The sequence below is a fragment of the Crocuta crocuta genome, unplaced genomic scaffold (genome assembly GCF_008692635.1).
Source record: "Crocuta crocuta isolate KB4526 unplaced genomic scaffold, BGI_CrCroc_1.0 scaffold610, whole genome shotgun sequence".
Taxonomy (NCBI): Eukaryota; Metazoa; Chordata; class Mammalia; order Carnivora; family Hyaenidae; genus Crocuta; species Crocuta crocuta.
Genome location: NW_027527456.1, coordinates 459,434 through 472,480, shown reverse-complemented (window position 1 = coordinate 472,480; position 13,047 = coordinate 459,434). Strand labels below are relative to the sequence as shown.

At 56.7% G+C, this 13,047-nt stretch overlaps 1 protein-coding gene across 2 annotated transcripts in view; it reads left to right on the top strand.

The window, feature by feature from the left end:
- The first annotated feature begins 3,944 nt into the window (after window positions 1-3,944).
- LOC144230666 (ubiquitin-like modifier-activating enzyme 1) overlaps window positions 3,945-13,047 on the top strand; it is a 9,760-nt gene continuing 657 nt past the window's right edge. For both annotated transcript variants that reach the window (XM_077762981.1, XM_077762990.1), the window contains exons 1-15: window positions 3,945-4,035; window positions 4,136-4,304; window positions 4,394-4,528; window positions 5,509-5,615; window positions 5,878-5,968; window positions 6,078-6,210; window positions 6,713-6,810; window positions 6,887-7,033; window positions 7,192-7,368; window positions 7,495-7,599; window positions 7,713-7,793; window positions 8,148-8,303; window positions 9,954-10,334; window positions 11,999-12,063; window positions 12,287-12,458. In XM_077762981.1, the coding sequence (XP_077619107.1) occupies window positions 3,980-4,035; window positions 4,136-4,304; window positions 4,394-4,528; window positions 5,509-5,615; window positions 5,878-5,968; window positions 6,078-6,210; window positions 6,713-6,810; window positions 6,887-7,033; window positions 7,192-7,368; window positions 7,495-7,599; window positions 7,713-7,793; window positions 8,148-8,303; window positions 9,954-10,334; window positions 11,999-12,063; window positions 12,287-12,458 (2,073 nt within the window). In that variant the 5' untranslated portion in view covers window positions 3,945-3,979. The remainder of the gene's footprint in view (window positions 4,036-4,135; window positions 4,305-4,393; window positions 4,529-5,508; window positions 5,616-5,877; window positions 5,969-6,077; window positions 6,211-6,712; window positions 6,811-6,886; window positions 7,034-7,191; window positions 7,369-7,494; window positions 7,600-7,712; window positions 7,794-8,147; window positions 8,304-9,953; window positions 10,335-11,998; window positions 12,064-12,286; window positions 12,459-13,047) is intronic.

Sequence of the window (13,047 nt, the reverse complement as noted above, 5' to 3'; positions counted from 1 at the left end):
CTTCCCTACCATCTTCCTTCTGGCCACCCTCCCTCCCCCAACTCACACCCGCATTATCTGCCCTCAGAGCTTCTAGGGAGACTGGACCCTGTGAAAGAGACGATTTGGGCCTGGCCTCCGTGTCAGAGATCCATTCTCCACCTCGTCAACCCCGACCTGGCCCTAGCGTCTTCCATCAGAAAGCCCAGAGTTTCTAATCCGAGGTTCTCAACATTTACCTTTAGAGGCTCCTCTGACTCCTAGCATCTGCCTTTAGAGATTTTTTGTGCTTTCAGAAAATGCTCTCTTTTCCATGCTCCGTATTCCTTTCAGAGACTACCTCTTGCGGGCCTCGGCATCTCCCTGATCACACGGTTCCTAACTCCCAGGACGTTCCCTCAGAGCCTCCCGGAGGACCAGAAGGCGGGGTGGAACTGTTTGGACACATAATTGTCCATCACGGATCCCCCTGCCAGCACCTGCCTTGGCAGTCCCTGTTGCCTCCTAGCCCCTCCATCTGGCTCCTCTCAAACCCCACCCTTCTTCGCTCAGCCTCTGCCTTCAAACGCCGACCAGGGTTCTGGCTTCCCTCACAGATCCCTTAACCTCACATCAGGCCTCAGGATCTGCCCTCAGAGTCTTTGAAGGTTCCNGGTTGTCCTCAGTCAGAGTAGAAAACCTCCTCCTCCGCGTACCTCCTTCTCCGCGTCTACTCGCAGAGCCTCCCTGGGATTCCGCATAATTGGCTAGAGACAGCCAACCCTACTTGGAGACCTAGGCAGTATCTGCTTACTGAACTTTTTAGGGCCAGACCTGTCTGGGCCCCGTCTCCCCTTCCCTCTGTGTCAGAGGAGCTGCTTTACCTAAAGTGTATCAATCAGAGAGAAGACCGAGCCTTTGTGCTCCATCAGAAACCCTTCCCCCACCCTACCTGAGGACCCAGCATTCACCTGCATAGCCTCCTGGGACCCTGCCGTCCATGTCAGAGATCTCTCTCCCTACAGGGCCCTGTTATTTTTGGCCAAAGGTTTTTCTGTGCCACCAGCATCTGCCCGCTGAGACCTCCAGCATCCTCCCAATGGAGAACACACCTCCCTCCCAGACCCCAGCACCTTCCTACAGCCTCCTGGGCTCCCAGAACCCCCCCCCCCCATTCCCTCTGCCACTTCCATGGGGCCCAGCTACCGCCCTCCTCCTTGCAAAGCCTCTGGGGACCTCTAGTGTAATTTTCTGGTCCTTCTCTCAAAGATCCTTTCCAAAGACCCAGATAGGAGTTAACAGCCTGGCCTGGCTCTGCCCTGCCTGCCCCCCAGGGCTTCTGATCCCCTTTCTCATCTCCCCCTGAGCCTCTATGGGCTCAGACAACCACCTCCTGACTCTTCTCTTTTATGTGCCCGGGGACTTCTCAGGTAATCCCTCTTGGGCGGCTTGACAGGCCCCAGCATCCTGTGCCCTAGCTTCTCCCTCCTGATGCCCTGACCCTGTGCCTGCCCCCTCTCAAACCTTCTTCTCTGGTTTGGGTGGTAGACCATGCTCAGGCTTCAAAATCACCAGTTTGGAGACCTCGGGCAAGTTCCAAAACTCTCTTAAGCCCCAGTTCAGCTTTGCTGAACAATGGATAGTACACACGTCCTAATTGGGGCCTGAGCATATGTTGGAGGAGAAAAGGTCTCGATTTTGTACTGGGGGTAGGGAATGGTTAGCTCCCTCTGGGGTTTCTGCCCCAGGACCCTTCTGCTTGCCTTGAGACCAGCCCGTTCCAAGTCTTAGCAATTGAAATCTTCTCTGGAACAATCACCCAGAGCCTGATTAGACCCTTGCTGCTGGCAGCAACAGGAATCCAGAGGTAAAAAGTACACACATCAAAGACCTTTCTGGTCCTGGATCCTCTCCCAGATTTAGGAAGCAAGGGAGATGGTGTGTCCCAAGCAAGCAAACTGGTGACAAGGCTGGGAGATAACTAAGTACTGGAGGCCACTGCAGGTGCCCAGAGAGGAGCTTGCTTAGGTCTCCCAAGTTGCGGAGTTCTGACCATAGAGGTAGACATTTTTAACCTCAGCAGCCCCTTGAAGACAGTCCCATTTGTCCCTGCTTTTGGAGGAAACGGGGCTCAGAGTGAATGAGATCCCTTCCCCAGGTCAGAGTCCGTAAATGGAAAAGTAGGATTTACTTTATAGACTAATTCACGACTTTTTCTTGTTGAGGTTGGTGCTTTGCATTCCAAATAATTAGGTTGTCCGGCTCCTGCTCTGGGCCCTCCTCCCTCACACCTCATCCCTTAGCCCCCTGGGCTGGGCCCTCAGCTTGGTCCTGACTCTCTTCTTCCTGGAGGCATTTGGCAAACGGGCCTGTGCCAGCCGCCTGACTGTGGGCAAGTGATTGGAGTTCTCTGAGCCTTTGTTTTCTTATTCGCGATGTGGGCATGAGGTTATCTGGTTCGTGGGCATTGTTGGGATTAGACAAAGCCCTTTACCCTGTGATTGACAGGTCGTAAGCTTCTGGTAGATGGGACGGAGCTCCTGTCCACTTGCTTAGTGTCAGAGTACGACAGGTGCCAGGATAAAATCTTAGGTACAGTGGGGGCGCTTGGTGTGATGGGGGGCGGCAGCAACAGCTCATTGTAGGAGAACAGCAGCTTTAGAAGAGCATTGGGGGCAAGGGGAAAGGATTCAAGGTCCTGTCGCCTCCTTCACGTGGATCCAGCCACACTCCGAGTTCACGTCCATGGCAGGCTGTAGTGTTCTGTCTCTGGGCCCCGGTGTGTGATGCTTGGCAAGTTAACTTGACCTCATGAGCTCAGGTTTTCTCATTTGTCTGGCGAGGACGGTCAGCCCTGCCTTGCAGGGTCAGGGCCATTGAGGGGATGAAATGTGAGAATACTGGGCGGCGGCCTGCACTTCAGGATCAGCAGATGTGTTCTGGGCCCTGCTTGGTCACTGTGTTTGTGGGAACCTTGATCAAGTCGCCAAACTACCCGGAGTGAAGTTTTTTTCCCCTCCTCTGTTAGTTGAGAGATGTTACTGATAGTAGTCCATACCCTATGGGATGCCCTGAGGACAAAGCGAGGCACGGCTGATAAAGTGCTTATTGTGACTTCTGGTGCGCGGAAGATCTCTAATATATATTCATTCGCAGTTACCGTTCACCTGTTTAAGGAGCTCCACGTGCAGACAAGGCTTGGGAAGCATGTGTTTTCTCTCTCACCGTGATCTCTTTTACTGGCCTGGGCCCTTCCCCACCCAGAGCTGGGGGGAAGGGAAGGGATGGAGCTGTGTAAAGCTCTGCTCCCCAAGACCCTCTGGGGACTGGGTTTTCAGCAAGGTGTCTCCTGCCGTCACGCTAGCCTTATGGAAGCCTAAGCCATGTTTACCCCCGCGTCCCCGTCGCCGGGGCTAAGGGAGAGGACACCTGCTTGTTGTTGCCCTCCCGCTCTGTGCCAGACTCTATGGTCTGGGCTCTATTTCGTCACTTCAGCAACTCCGTGGGGTAGGTAAGTGGCGCTGTCGGCCCTGTGGCACAGGTGAGGGAACCGAGCCCATAGGGGTTAAATGATGTCTGTCAAGGAGTGGCAGGGTCTGACCTGAGCCTACACCCTCCTCTGACTTTCCCACAAGGACATTCTTCTTGTCACTCCTCTCACCCCTCAGGACTGGAGTCTCTCCCTCATGCTGGGCTGGGGAGAAAGGCGAATGGCCTAGTGGTCAGCAACATGGATTGCAAGCCAGACCGCCTGGGTTTAGATCTTAGCTCTGACCACTGTGTGACCCTGGGCAAGTCACCTCACCTCTCTGTACCTGCGTCCTCTTCTGTAAAAGGGAGATACTAGCCCTCAAGTCTTCCCTTCCCCTACAGTCACTAACCAGCTGAAACACCCACGTGCCCCAGGCTCACCTCTGACCCTCCTTTTCCCTTCCAGATGTCCAGCTCGCCGCTGTCCAAGAAACGTCGCGTGTCCGGGNCTCCCTTTCTCCCCAAACCTGTTCTTCTCCATCCCTAGGGAATGGCGAAGAACGGCAGCGAAGCAGACATAGATGAGGGCCTTTACTCCCGGCAGCTGTAAGCGGGGCCTCGGTTGGGCCGAGCGGTGGGAGGGGCACCGGGAGCAGAGGGGCAGGAGGGCCAGGCCTTGACCCGGAGTCACCCCCTCACCTGGCAGGTATGTGTTGGGCCACGAGGCAATGAAGCGGCTCCAGACGTCGAGCGTCCTGGTGTCGGGACTGCGGGGCCTGGGCGTGGAGATCGCCAAGAACATCATCCTCGGTGGGGTCAAGGCTGTCACCCTGCATGACCAGGGCACCGCCCAGTGGGCCGACCTCTCCTCCCAGGTATCTGTCCCCGGCCCTCCTCCCCTGCCGAGGTGCCAGCCTCCCCAGGCTCTGCCGCCACTCCCTCCCTCCCTGGCTCCCTTTTGCAGTTCTACCTGCGGGAGGAGGACATCGGGAAAAACCGGGCCGAGGTCTCACAGCCCCGCCTCGCCGAGCTCAACAGCTACGTGCCTGTCAGTGCCTACACCGGGCCCCTGGTCGAGGACTTCCTTAGTGGCTTTCAGGTACCTGGCGGGGGGTGTGCGCCGCCCAGCCTCCTTCCCGGGTTTCTCAGAGAGTACATCTCTGCTTTGTTCATTAGTTCTCTTTCAGGTGTGCTGGGCCGTGTGCCCGGTTTCACGCTGGGGGTGCAGGTGGGATTTAGACCTGGGCCTGCCTTTTCGGAGGGCAGGGCGTGTGAATGGGTGAGGTACTGGTTGCGAGCACCGGCCAGAGCCGTGCTGCCCTGGCATGAGGCTCTCGTCCGCTAGTGTGACCTCAAGCAGGTCCCTTCGTCTCGGCTTTACTTTTTCTCGTTTGTGGACCTGGGACCGATAGTAGTACCTACTTTGTGGAGTTTTTGTGAGGGCTAAGGGCTTATACCAGCGGCTGACACACGATAAGGGCCATCTGGTTATTAAATAAAAACTCTGAGCCGGAAAGCAGAGCCGTGGGAGCAGAGATTCGTGCCCTGTGGTGTCCCCACGGGCCAGGGCACTGCCGCTGAGCCTGGGGCGCTCGTCGGAGCTCGCCCGGGCAGGGAAGGGCAGGCACTCGGGCAGAAAGCAAAGTCCCAAGGAACACGGCCGAGCGGGCATCGTCTCGAGAATCGGGAGCCCATGGGTGTGGTAGGTGTGAGCTCAGACTTTGGCTGCGGAGGGAGTTTTACTGCTGTGTCTCCTGGGCCAACGCAGGGCCGTAGGCAGGCGGCAGCGGGCGGTGTCGTGTAAATGAGTCAGCTGTTCCCCACGCTCTGGCCTCCTGGCCGCCTCATCACCTGGCCTGCTACCTTGCTCACCCTGGTGTAGGGACTGCCATTTGTCCTCGCCGGCTCTCAACCCTGTCTGTATCGGCTGCATCGTGGGCACTGTGTGAAAGGGAGTTGAATGGGCAGGGCTTTAAGGCTCTTTCTCACTGCGCCCCCTGGCACCAGCCTCCCTCCATTATCCTCTCCCTTCTGCCCCAGTGCTGGGCCCTTCCCTGAGCTTCCTCCACCTCTCCACAGGTGGTGGTCCTCACCAACACCCCCCTGGAGGACCAGCTGCGGGTGGGTGAGTTCTGTCACAGCCGGGGCATCAAGCTGGTGGTGGCAGACACGCGGGGCCTATTCGGGTGAGTGCTCCTGGCCTTGTTCCCCGATCCCTTCCAGGCCCGGGCGGAGACCCCTAAGCTCTCACTGACCTCAGCACCCCGCTCGGCTGCCTGGGTTTGGGATTCTGTGTGTCCACCTCTCCCCACGTGGCTTGGGCACTGTGTGATTCCCGGTAGTGATGGGCTGAATTTGCTCAGCAAGTATTCACTGCGCCTTGAGGGACATGCGGGTCCCTGTGAGCATGGGACTGTCAATCGTCAGCCCCGTCGCCTCCCCCTACAGGCAGCTCTTCTGTGACTTTGGAGAGGAAATGATCCTCACAGATTCCAACGGGGAGCAGCCGCTCAGTGCTATGGTTTCTATGGTCACCAAGGTGAGGAGAGGAGCCGTGGGGGCCCTGGCACGCAGGTGGGCAGCAGCAGGCCTTCTGTCTGCCCCCAGCGCCCTGCCCCGCCTCTGAGGTTCGCTCCTCCTCTCACCAGGATAGCCCCGGTGTGGTCACCTGCCTGGATGAGGCCCGGCACGGATTTGAGACTGGCGACTTTGTCTCCTTTTCAGAAGTACAGGGCATGGTTGAACTCAACGGAAGTCAGCCCATGGAGATCAAAGTCTTGGGTGAGCTAGGGCCATGGAGGAATCAGGGAAGACTGGAGATAGGTCCCTGGGCTCTAAGTGAGGGGAGACCCATCCTGGGTGTCTGAGGTGACCCAGAGACCGAGTCCCCTGGGGTCCAGCCAGAGCTGGTGGGCATGGGGTAGAGGCGCTATCTCATGTTTGAGCTGTTCCTAGAATAGGTCCCTAGTGTCTGCTGAGGGGGAAAGTTCTCTGGTGTTTGAACAGAGCAGATCAGAGGATCCACTCGAGTCTGAGCCGATTTGGACAAGGAGCGGAAAAGGTCTTCTGGCGTAGACTTGGGTCCAAGGACACAGGGTCTCGTGGTCCCTGAGCTTGGGTCTTGGGGAGAGGAGAGAGAGTTTCCAACGTCCAAGTAGAACCTGGGGTGGAAAGATGGCTCCTGATGGCTGAGCTGGATCAGGGACGAGCTTTCCCTTATCTTGGGGGTGTTGTGGGTTTTCGGGAGGGCACGGGTAGCCTGACAGTTTCCCCGTCTACCTAGGTCCGTACACCTTTAGCATCTGTGACACCTCCAACTTCTCCGATTATATCCGTGGAGGCATTGTCAGTCAGGTCAAAGTACCTAAGAAGATCAGCTTTGTGAGTGTGGGGGGTAGCGGGCCGTGGGGGGTGGTTCTGGGCATTTCTAGGCTCTGACGATGCCCTGCCCCCACAGAAATCCTTGCTGGCCTCACTGGCAGAGCCTGACTTTGTGATGACGGACTTCGCCAAGTTTTCCCGTCCTGCCCAGCTGCACATCGGCTTCCAGGCCCTACACCAGTTCTGTGCTCAGCATGGCCGGCCCCCTCGGCCCCGCAATGAGGTGGGTGACTGGGTGGGCCAGCCAGGGCAGATGACTTTGGCTCGGAGGGCCCGCTGTGCCTCTACCACTCTACTCTCCCCTCCCTTCCCCCCTCCGTCCCCATCCCTCTTCCCACAGTGGCCTGACCGGTGCCTTTTTGGTTCCTCCTGCCCCACCAGGAGGACGCAACAGAGCTGGTGACCTTAGCACAGGCCGTGAACGCGAGAGCCCTGCGAGCAGTGCAGCAGGACAGCCTGGATGAGGACCTCATCCGGAAGCTGGCATACGTGGCTGCAGGGGACCTGGCGCCTATAAACGCTTTCATTGGGGGCCTGGCTGCCCAGGAGGTCATGAAGGTCAGGAAGGGTGGAGCGGGGCAGGGGCAGGCCAGGCACCTCTCTCTGACTCCCATCGCTTACTGTCCATCTGTGTCAGGCCCCAAGTAACCACCGACCGCTTCCCCTCCCCTCCCCGATCCCTAGGCCTGCTCTGGGAAGTTTATGCCCATCATGCAATGGCTGTACTTTGATGCCCTGGAGTGTCTCCCTGAGGACAAAGAGGCCCTCACCGAGGACAAGTGCCACCCGGTATGTGAGTGGGGCCACCTGGTATGTGAGTGGGGCCCACGGAGACTACATCATCAGGGGCATTTCTGGCAAGGTTCCCTCTGACCTGACCCTCATCCCTTCGTGTTCCTCAGCGCCAGAATCGTTATGACGGGCAGGTGGCCGTGTTTGGCTCAGACCTGCAAGAGAAGTTGGGCAAGCAGAAGTACTTTCTAGTGAGTAGTCCGTTGACACACTCGGAGCCTTCATCTCCCCGGGCCTTCGGCCACCTCTTCTGGAGTCTCCCACCTCTCATGGGAGGGTCTTGTGGTTCTTGTACCTCTGTTGCGTGCCTTTTGCCATTTTCTTTATCTTGAGGGAAAGCCTGGTATGTCCCTCTGTTTCCCCCCTTTGGCTCTGCTTTTCCTCAGATGGCTATGGATCGTTCTTTCTAGCCCTGAGACTTGAGGATGTGGCCCTAGGCCCACTTGGCCTCTCCTGCTGTCTTCAGAGAGTGAGGGGTAATACATGGTGTCACGCTTCTCTCTGCCACCCTAACTAGCCTGTCTCTCTTCTCAACTGCCTCCTAGGTGGGTGCAGGAGCCATTGGCTGTGAGCTGCTCAAGAACTTCGCCATGATTGGGCTGGGCTGTGGGGAGGGTGGAGAGATTGTGGTCACGGACATGGACACTATTGAGAAGTCAAATCTGAACCGGCAGTTTCTGTTCCGGCCCTGGGATGTCACGGTGAGTGGGCAGGGGAGAGGAGGTGACGTTTTGTCCTTTCCCTTTCCTCTTGTCTTTTGTTTACATTCTTTCTGGAAAGGAGGCCTTTCCACCTTTTCCATTCAGTTTTTTCTCTTCAGCTTCTCTGGGTCTCTCATTCAGCATTTGTTGAGTACCCTTTCTTTGAATCTGCCATTTTTCATCTTTTTTTTTTTTTTCTTCCTTGGTTTATCATCAGTGCTGGTTGGGACAGTGTGTAGGGGTCCCCCCAAAGCACCCCCTCAGGTCCAGTGATGGACTAGGAGGACTCAGGACAGCTTATGGCCATATTCACGGCTATGATTTTTCTAGCAAAAGGATGCACAGCAAAATCAGCAAAGGGAAAAGGCACCCGGGGCGAAGTCAGGGGGAGACCAGACACAAGCTTCTGAGACTCCCCTCTCAGTGGAGTCCCGCAGGACACACTTTATTCCCCCAGTAGCCAGTCGTGACAACACATGTGAAATATCACCAACCAGGGATGTTCAGGAGAGCCCCGGCGCCCAGGGTTTGTCCTATGGGCTGGTCGCGTAGGCACCCTTTGCTGGGCACATACCCAAATTCCAGCCTCCCAGAAGGAAAGCAGGAGTTGGGCACACGCCGCACTGTTGGCATAAGCGGTCTAGGCACAATGAGCCACTCTTAGTGGGTCAGGAATGGGGAGAACCCTCCTGAAACCCAGGTTCCCCGACCGGCCAACCAAGGGCTGACCTTGCCAGCGGGCCTCCCGTAGGAGAACATCTGTGCTGTGCTCACACTTCTCTGCCAGTTGGGGCTGGGGCTGTTCAGGGATCGAGCTGGGAAGCCTTCTATAGGGGAGGGTGCCATGTTTGCCTGCCCAGATCTGTCCCCCTTCCATTCATTGACTTAGTCACCAGGTAGTCGTGGGTGTAGGTGCCGCTCTCGGCACTTGGGATACGCCAAGGAAACAAAGGTTCTGGAGAGGGAGGATGGGCCGTAGGCAGCCAACACAGCAGAGCAGTGTGGCGCGTAGTTGACGGTAAGCGCCGTGCAAGGGAAACGACAGAAGCAAGCTAAGGGGGGAGTCAGGCATGCTGGGGAGATGGGTTGGCGGTTTTGGATTACGGCAGCGGAGGAAGGGCTTGTTTCTGCAGGCCTGGAGGTCAGAAGGGAGTAGGGCCCCCTTTTCTGGGCAAGAGCGCGCCAGGCCAGGATCCTGATGGCGAGACGGGCGAGAGGAGATGAGCTAGAAGAAGTGGGGCCCAATTCATTTTCCCTTGGTGGAGGGTGCAGCCAGGGGAGGGTTTGGAGCAGAGGAGGGACCTGACCTGACCCGGGCTTTGAGAGGATCCTGCTCTGTTGGAGAGAACGTGCCCCAGCCCTGGGCACCGCTGCCTGGTCGGACAGTAGGTGTTAGAAACAGATGCCTGGCCTCTTGTCCCCAGTCTGCATGTGTCCAACTGCTTCTCTTTCCACCGAGCCCCTGCCCTAGCCGTATGGCACTGTCACAGACTGTCTTCTGCTAAGTCGGGGGGCTTTCTGAACTCAGGGCCTGGTTCTTCCCAGGCATTAAATAAATCCGCTTTTAGGAGGACAGCCCTAGAGAGGTTTGTTGGGTGAGTGCATGAATAACTGAGCTTCGTTTTCCTGTCCCACCCTCGGCCCCCCTAGAAGTTAAAGTCTGACACGGCCGCTGCAGCCGTGCGCCAGATGAATCCGCACATCCGGGTGATGAGCCACCAGAACCGTGTGGGCCCTGACACGGAGCGCATCTACGATGACGATTTCTTCCAAAACCTGGATGGTGTGGCCAACGCCCTGGACAATGTGGATGCCCGTAAGTTTGGAGGCGGGGGGAGGGCAGGGCGANGCCGCTGCGTGTACTACCGTAAGCCGCTGCTGGAGTCTGGCACGCTGGGCACCAAGGGCAACGTGCAGGTGGTGATCCCCTTCCTAACCGAGTCCTACAGCTCCAGCCAGGATCCGCCTGAGAAGTCCATCCCCATCTGCACCCTGAAGAACTTCCCCAACGCCATTGAGCACACCCTGCAGGTGATCAGCTCTGCGGGGAGAGGGGAGGGAGCAGCCACTGGGCCCCTCAGGGGTCACAGGCCTACGCTCAAGATGTGCTTTTTCTCTCCACTTTCCTCCCCCACTTCCCATCCAGCAGCCTGGGTTTCTAGAGCGATTCATTCACTCTTTTTCTTTTGTTTTGAAAAGTTTTCAACGTGTAGAGAACTACAGAGAGTGGTACATGACGGGTACTCAAATGCCGTTACTCACCTAGATTTAATAGTTGTTAACATTAGGACGCTTTTCTTAAACGCGTTTTCTTGGTTGTTTCTTGTATTTTTCCATGTTTGGGCTGGACTGTCATCCTGGACCTCACAGCACTTTCCTCTTTCATACTCTAGTATGTTCTGCATGACAGGGTCTCTCAGCCTTGGCATTATTGACCTGTGGGGCCAGGTGTTTCTCTGTCGGGGTTGCGAGGGCATCCTCTGCACTGTCCAGTGCTTGGCAGCATCCCTAGCTTCTGCCCACTAGATGCCACCAGCATCCTCTTGCAGTTGCGACAGCCCAGAATGTCTGCAGACGTTGCCACATGGCCCCCCTCCCCAGCTCCAGGGGGCAAAACCGCTCCCAGGTGAGAACTCCCGTCCGACCAAAACCCAGCTTTCACGCAGAACGATTAACAGTGATTCCTTACTCCCTCCTCCAGTTATTTGTCTCTGATGCTTAGTCCCTGCTCAGGTGTCACCGGCTGTAGCTCAGAATGGCTTCCGCAGCAAGGTTCTCAGGATGATTCTGTTTGCGTGATGCCCGTGCGTCTAGAATAGAGCCCAGGGTGCCTGTCGCCAGGCTGAGTTGTTACGAAGCCGACACACCTGGGTAACCGTCACCGCGGCCACGACCCAGAACCTGAGGGCCACCCGAGGGTAGCCATTGTGCTATCAGAGTGGTCCTGTGGCCTTTGAGAGCAAATCATTCAGGATGTTCAGTCAGGAGTGTGGGGGCAAGACCCAAATAGGGAAAAACCAGTTTCCTTGGCCACTTTCCCTTCTGACCCTGTAGTATGAGTGGCTGTGTTCAAACTTGAGCACCCACCACCNCGCCTGGAGGTATTATTGTTACGGTGCCTGTTTTAGAAAGGAGGGTGTAAAGGTAAGCGTTCTGCGTGTTTCTGAAGTCACAAAAACAGATAGTAGGTCTTGTTGTTGGGGTTTGAACCTAGATGCCTTCTCCTCCACACCCCCTCCTAGGAAAAGTCCTAGGGCTTTTCACAGTGCGGGGTGGCCATCTTGTTTGCTGCCAGGCCCCTGGGGCCTGTATTGCGACTGTTTGGGTTTGGGTCTGAATTTTTGCTTTTTTTCTTTCTTTTTTTAAGTTGCAGTAAAAAAATCCATAACTGAAAAAAAAAAGTTGTGGTATTTTTTTCAATCAAGACATAATGTATCTCTAGTAAGGTACACAGNGTGAGCAGGGGAGGGAGAGAGAGAGGCAGGCAAAATCCAAAGCAGGCTCCAGGCTCCGAGCTGTCAGCACAGAGCCCCATGGGGGGCTCGAACCCAGGAACCGTGAGATCATGACCTGAGCCGAAGTCGGACGCTTACCCGACTGAGCCCCCCCAGGCGCCCCTCAGTGAAAGTCTTTCTAATGACATATACCCATTTGTCAATCATCACTCCATGTAGTCCATTTGCTCTGTCTTGCAGTGGGCTCGGGACGAGTTTGAAGGCCTCTTCAAGCAGCCGGCAGAGAACGTCAACCAATACCTCACGTAAGTGACAGACGTCCCCCTCCCGCCATCCCCTGCCTGCCAGCCAAGGCGACCCGTTTGCTTTCCTCACCAGTAACACCCAGCACCAGGCACACTTTTCAAATGAATCCATGGATCCTGGGGGTCAGGACTAGCTTCCCGTGGAGAAAGTGGGGTTGCCCTGTAGCCCACTCCTGAGCCCGCTGTGTAATCCTGCCCCTCTGACCCCTCCAATTCCCGATAGAGACCCCAAGTTTGTGGAGCGGANCCTGGAGGTGCTGGAGGCCGTGCAGCGCAGCCTGGTGCTGCAGCGGCCGCAGACCTGGGCCGACTGTGTGACCTGGGCCTGCCACCACTGGCACACCCAGTACTCTAACAACATCCGGCAGCTGCTGCATAACTTCCCTCCCGACCAGGTAATGGCCGCTTGCCGGGTCCGCTTGGCACAGTGCGTTGTCCCCAAACGGGAGCCCGCGCTGGGCTCTTCACGTGCCCTGCCGTCAGTCCAGCGGTGGCAGGCGCCCCGAGGCACGGGGCTCTCAGAAGAATGATTCAGTCTGACCTGTTTCTCCCGCTGCCTTGCTTTTGAGCCAGACACTTCGTTTCTGCCTCCTTTGCCTGTGGCATTCTCTGAGTCATACTCCACTCCCAGGGCCATACGATTATGGGGGAGAGATTTGTAGCCGAGAGCGCAGGAGTCCATATGGATTTGAATCCCAGCTCCATTTGCACTTGGGCAAGTCGCAGAAGTTGTTCCTGTGTCTCGGTTTCCTCCCACGTGAAGTAGACGTAATAGCCCTCTACCCCGTGGGGGGATTGTGAAGACTCGGTGGTACTTACTACTAGTAAGTTAGTATGGTGCCTGGCAGTCCGGAAGCGTTGGTGAAGCAGCTGTGTATCTCACACAGAGTGAGGCACCCCCTCCCTCGGTGACGTCCCTGGTTCAGCCTGGCATCAGAGCTTCCATCTCCAGGACCCTACAGTCGGGGTCTTGCCTGACTGGCC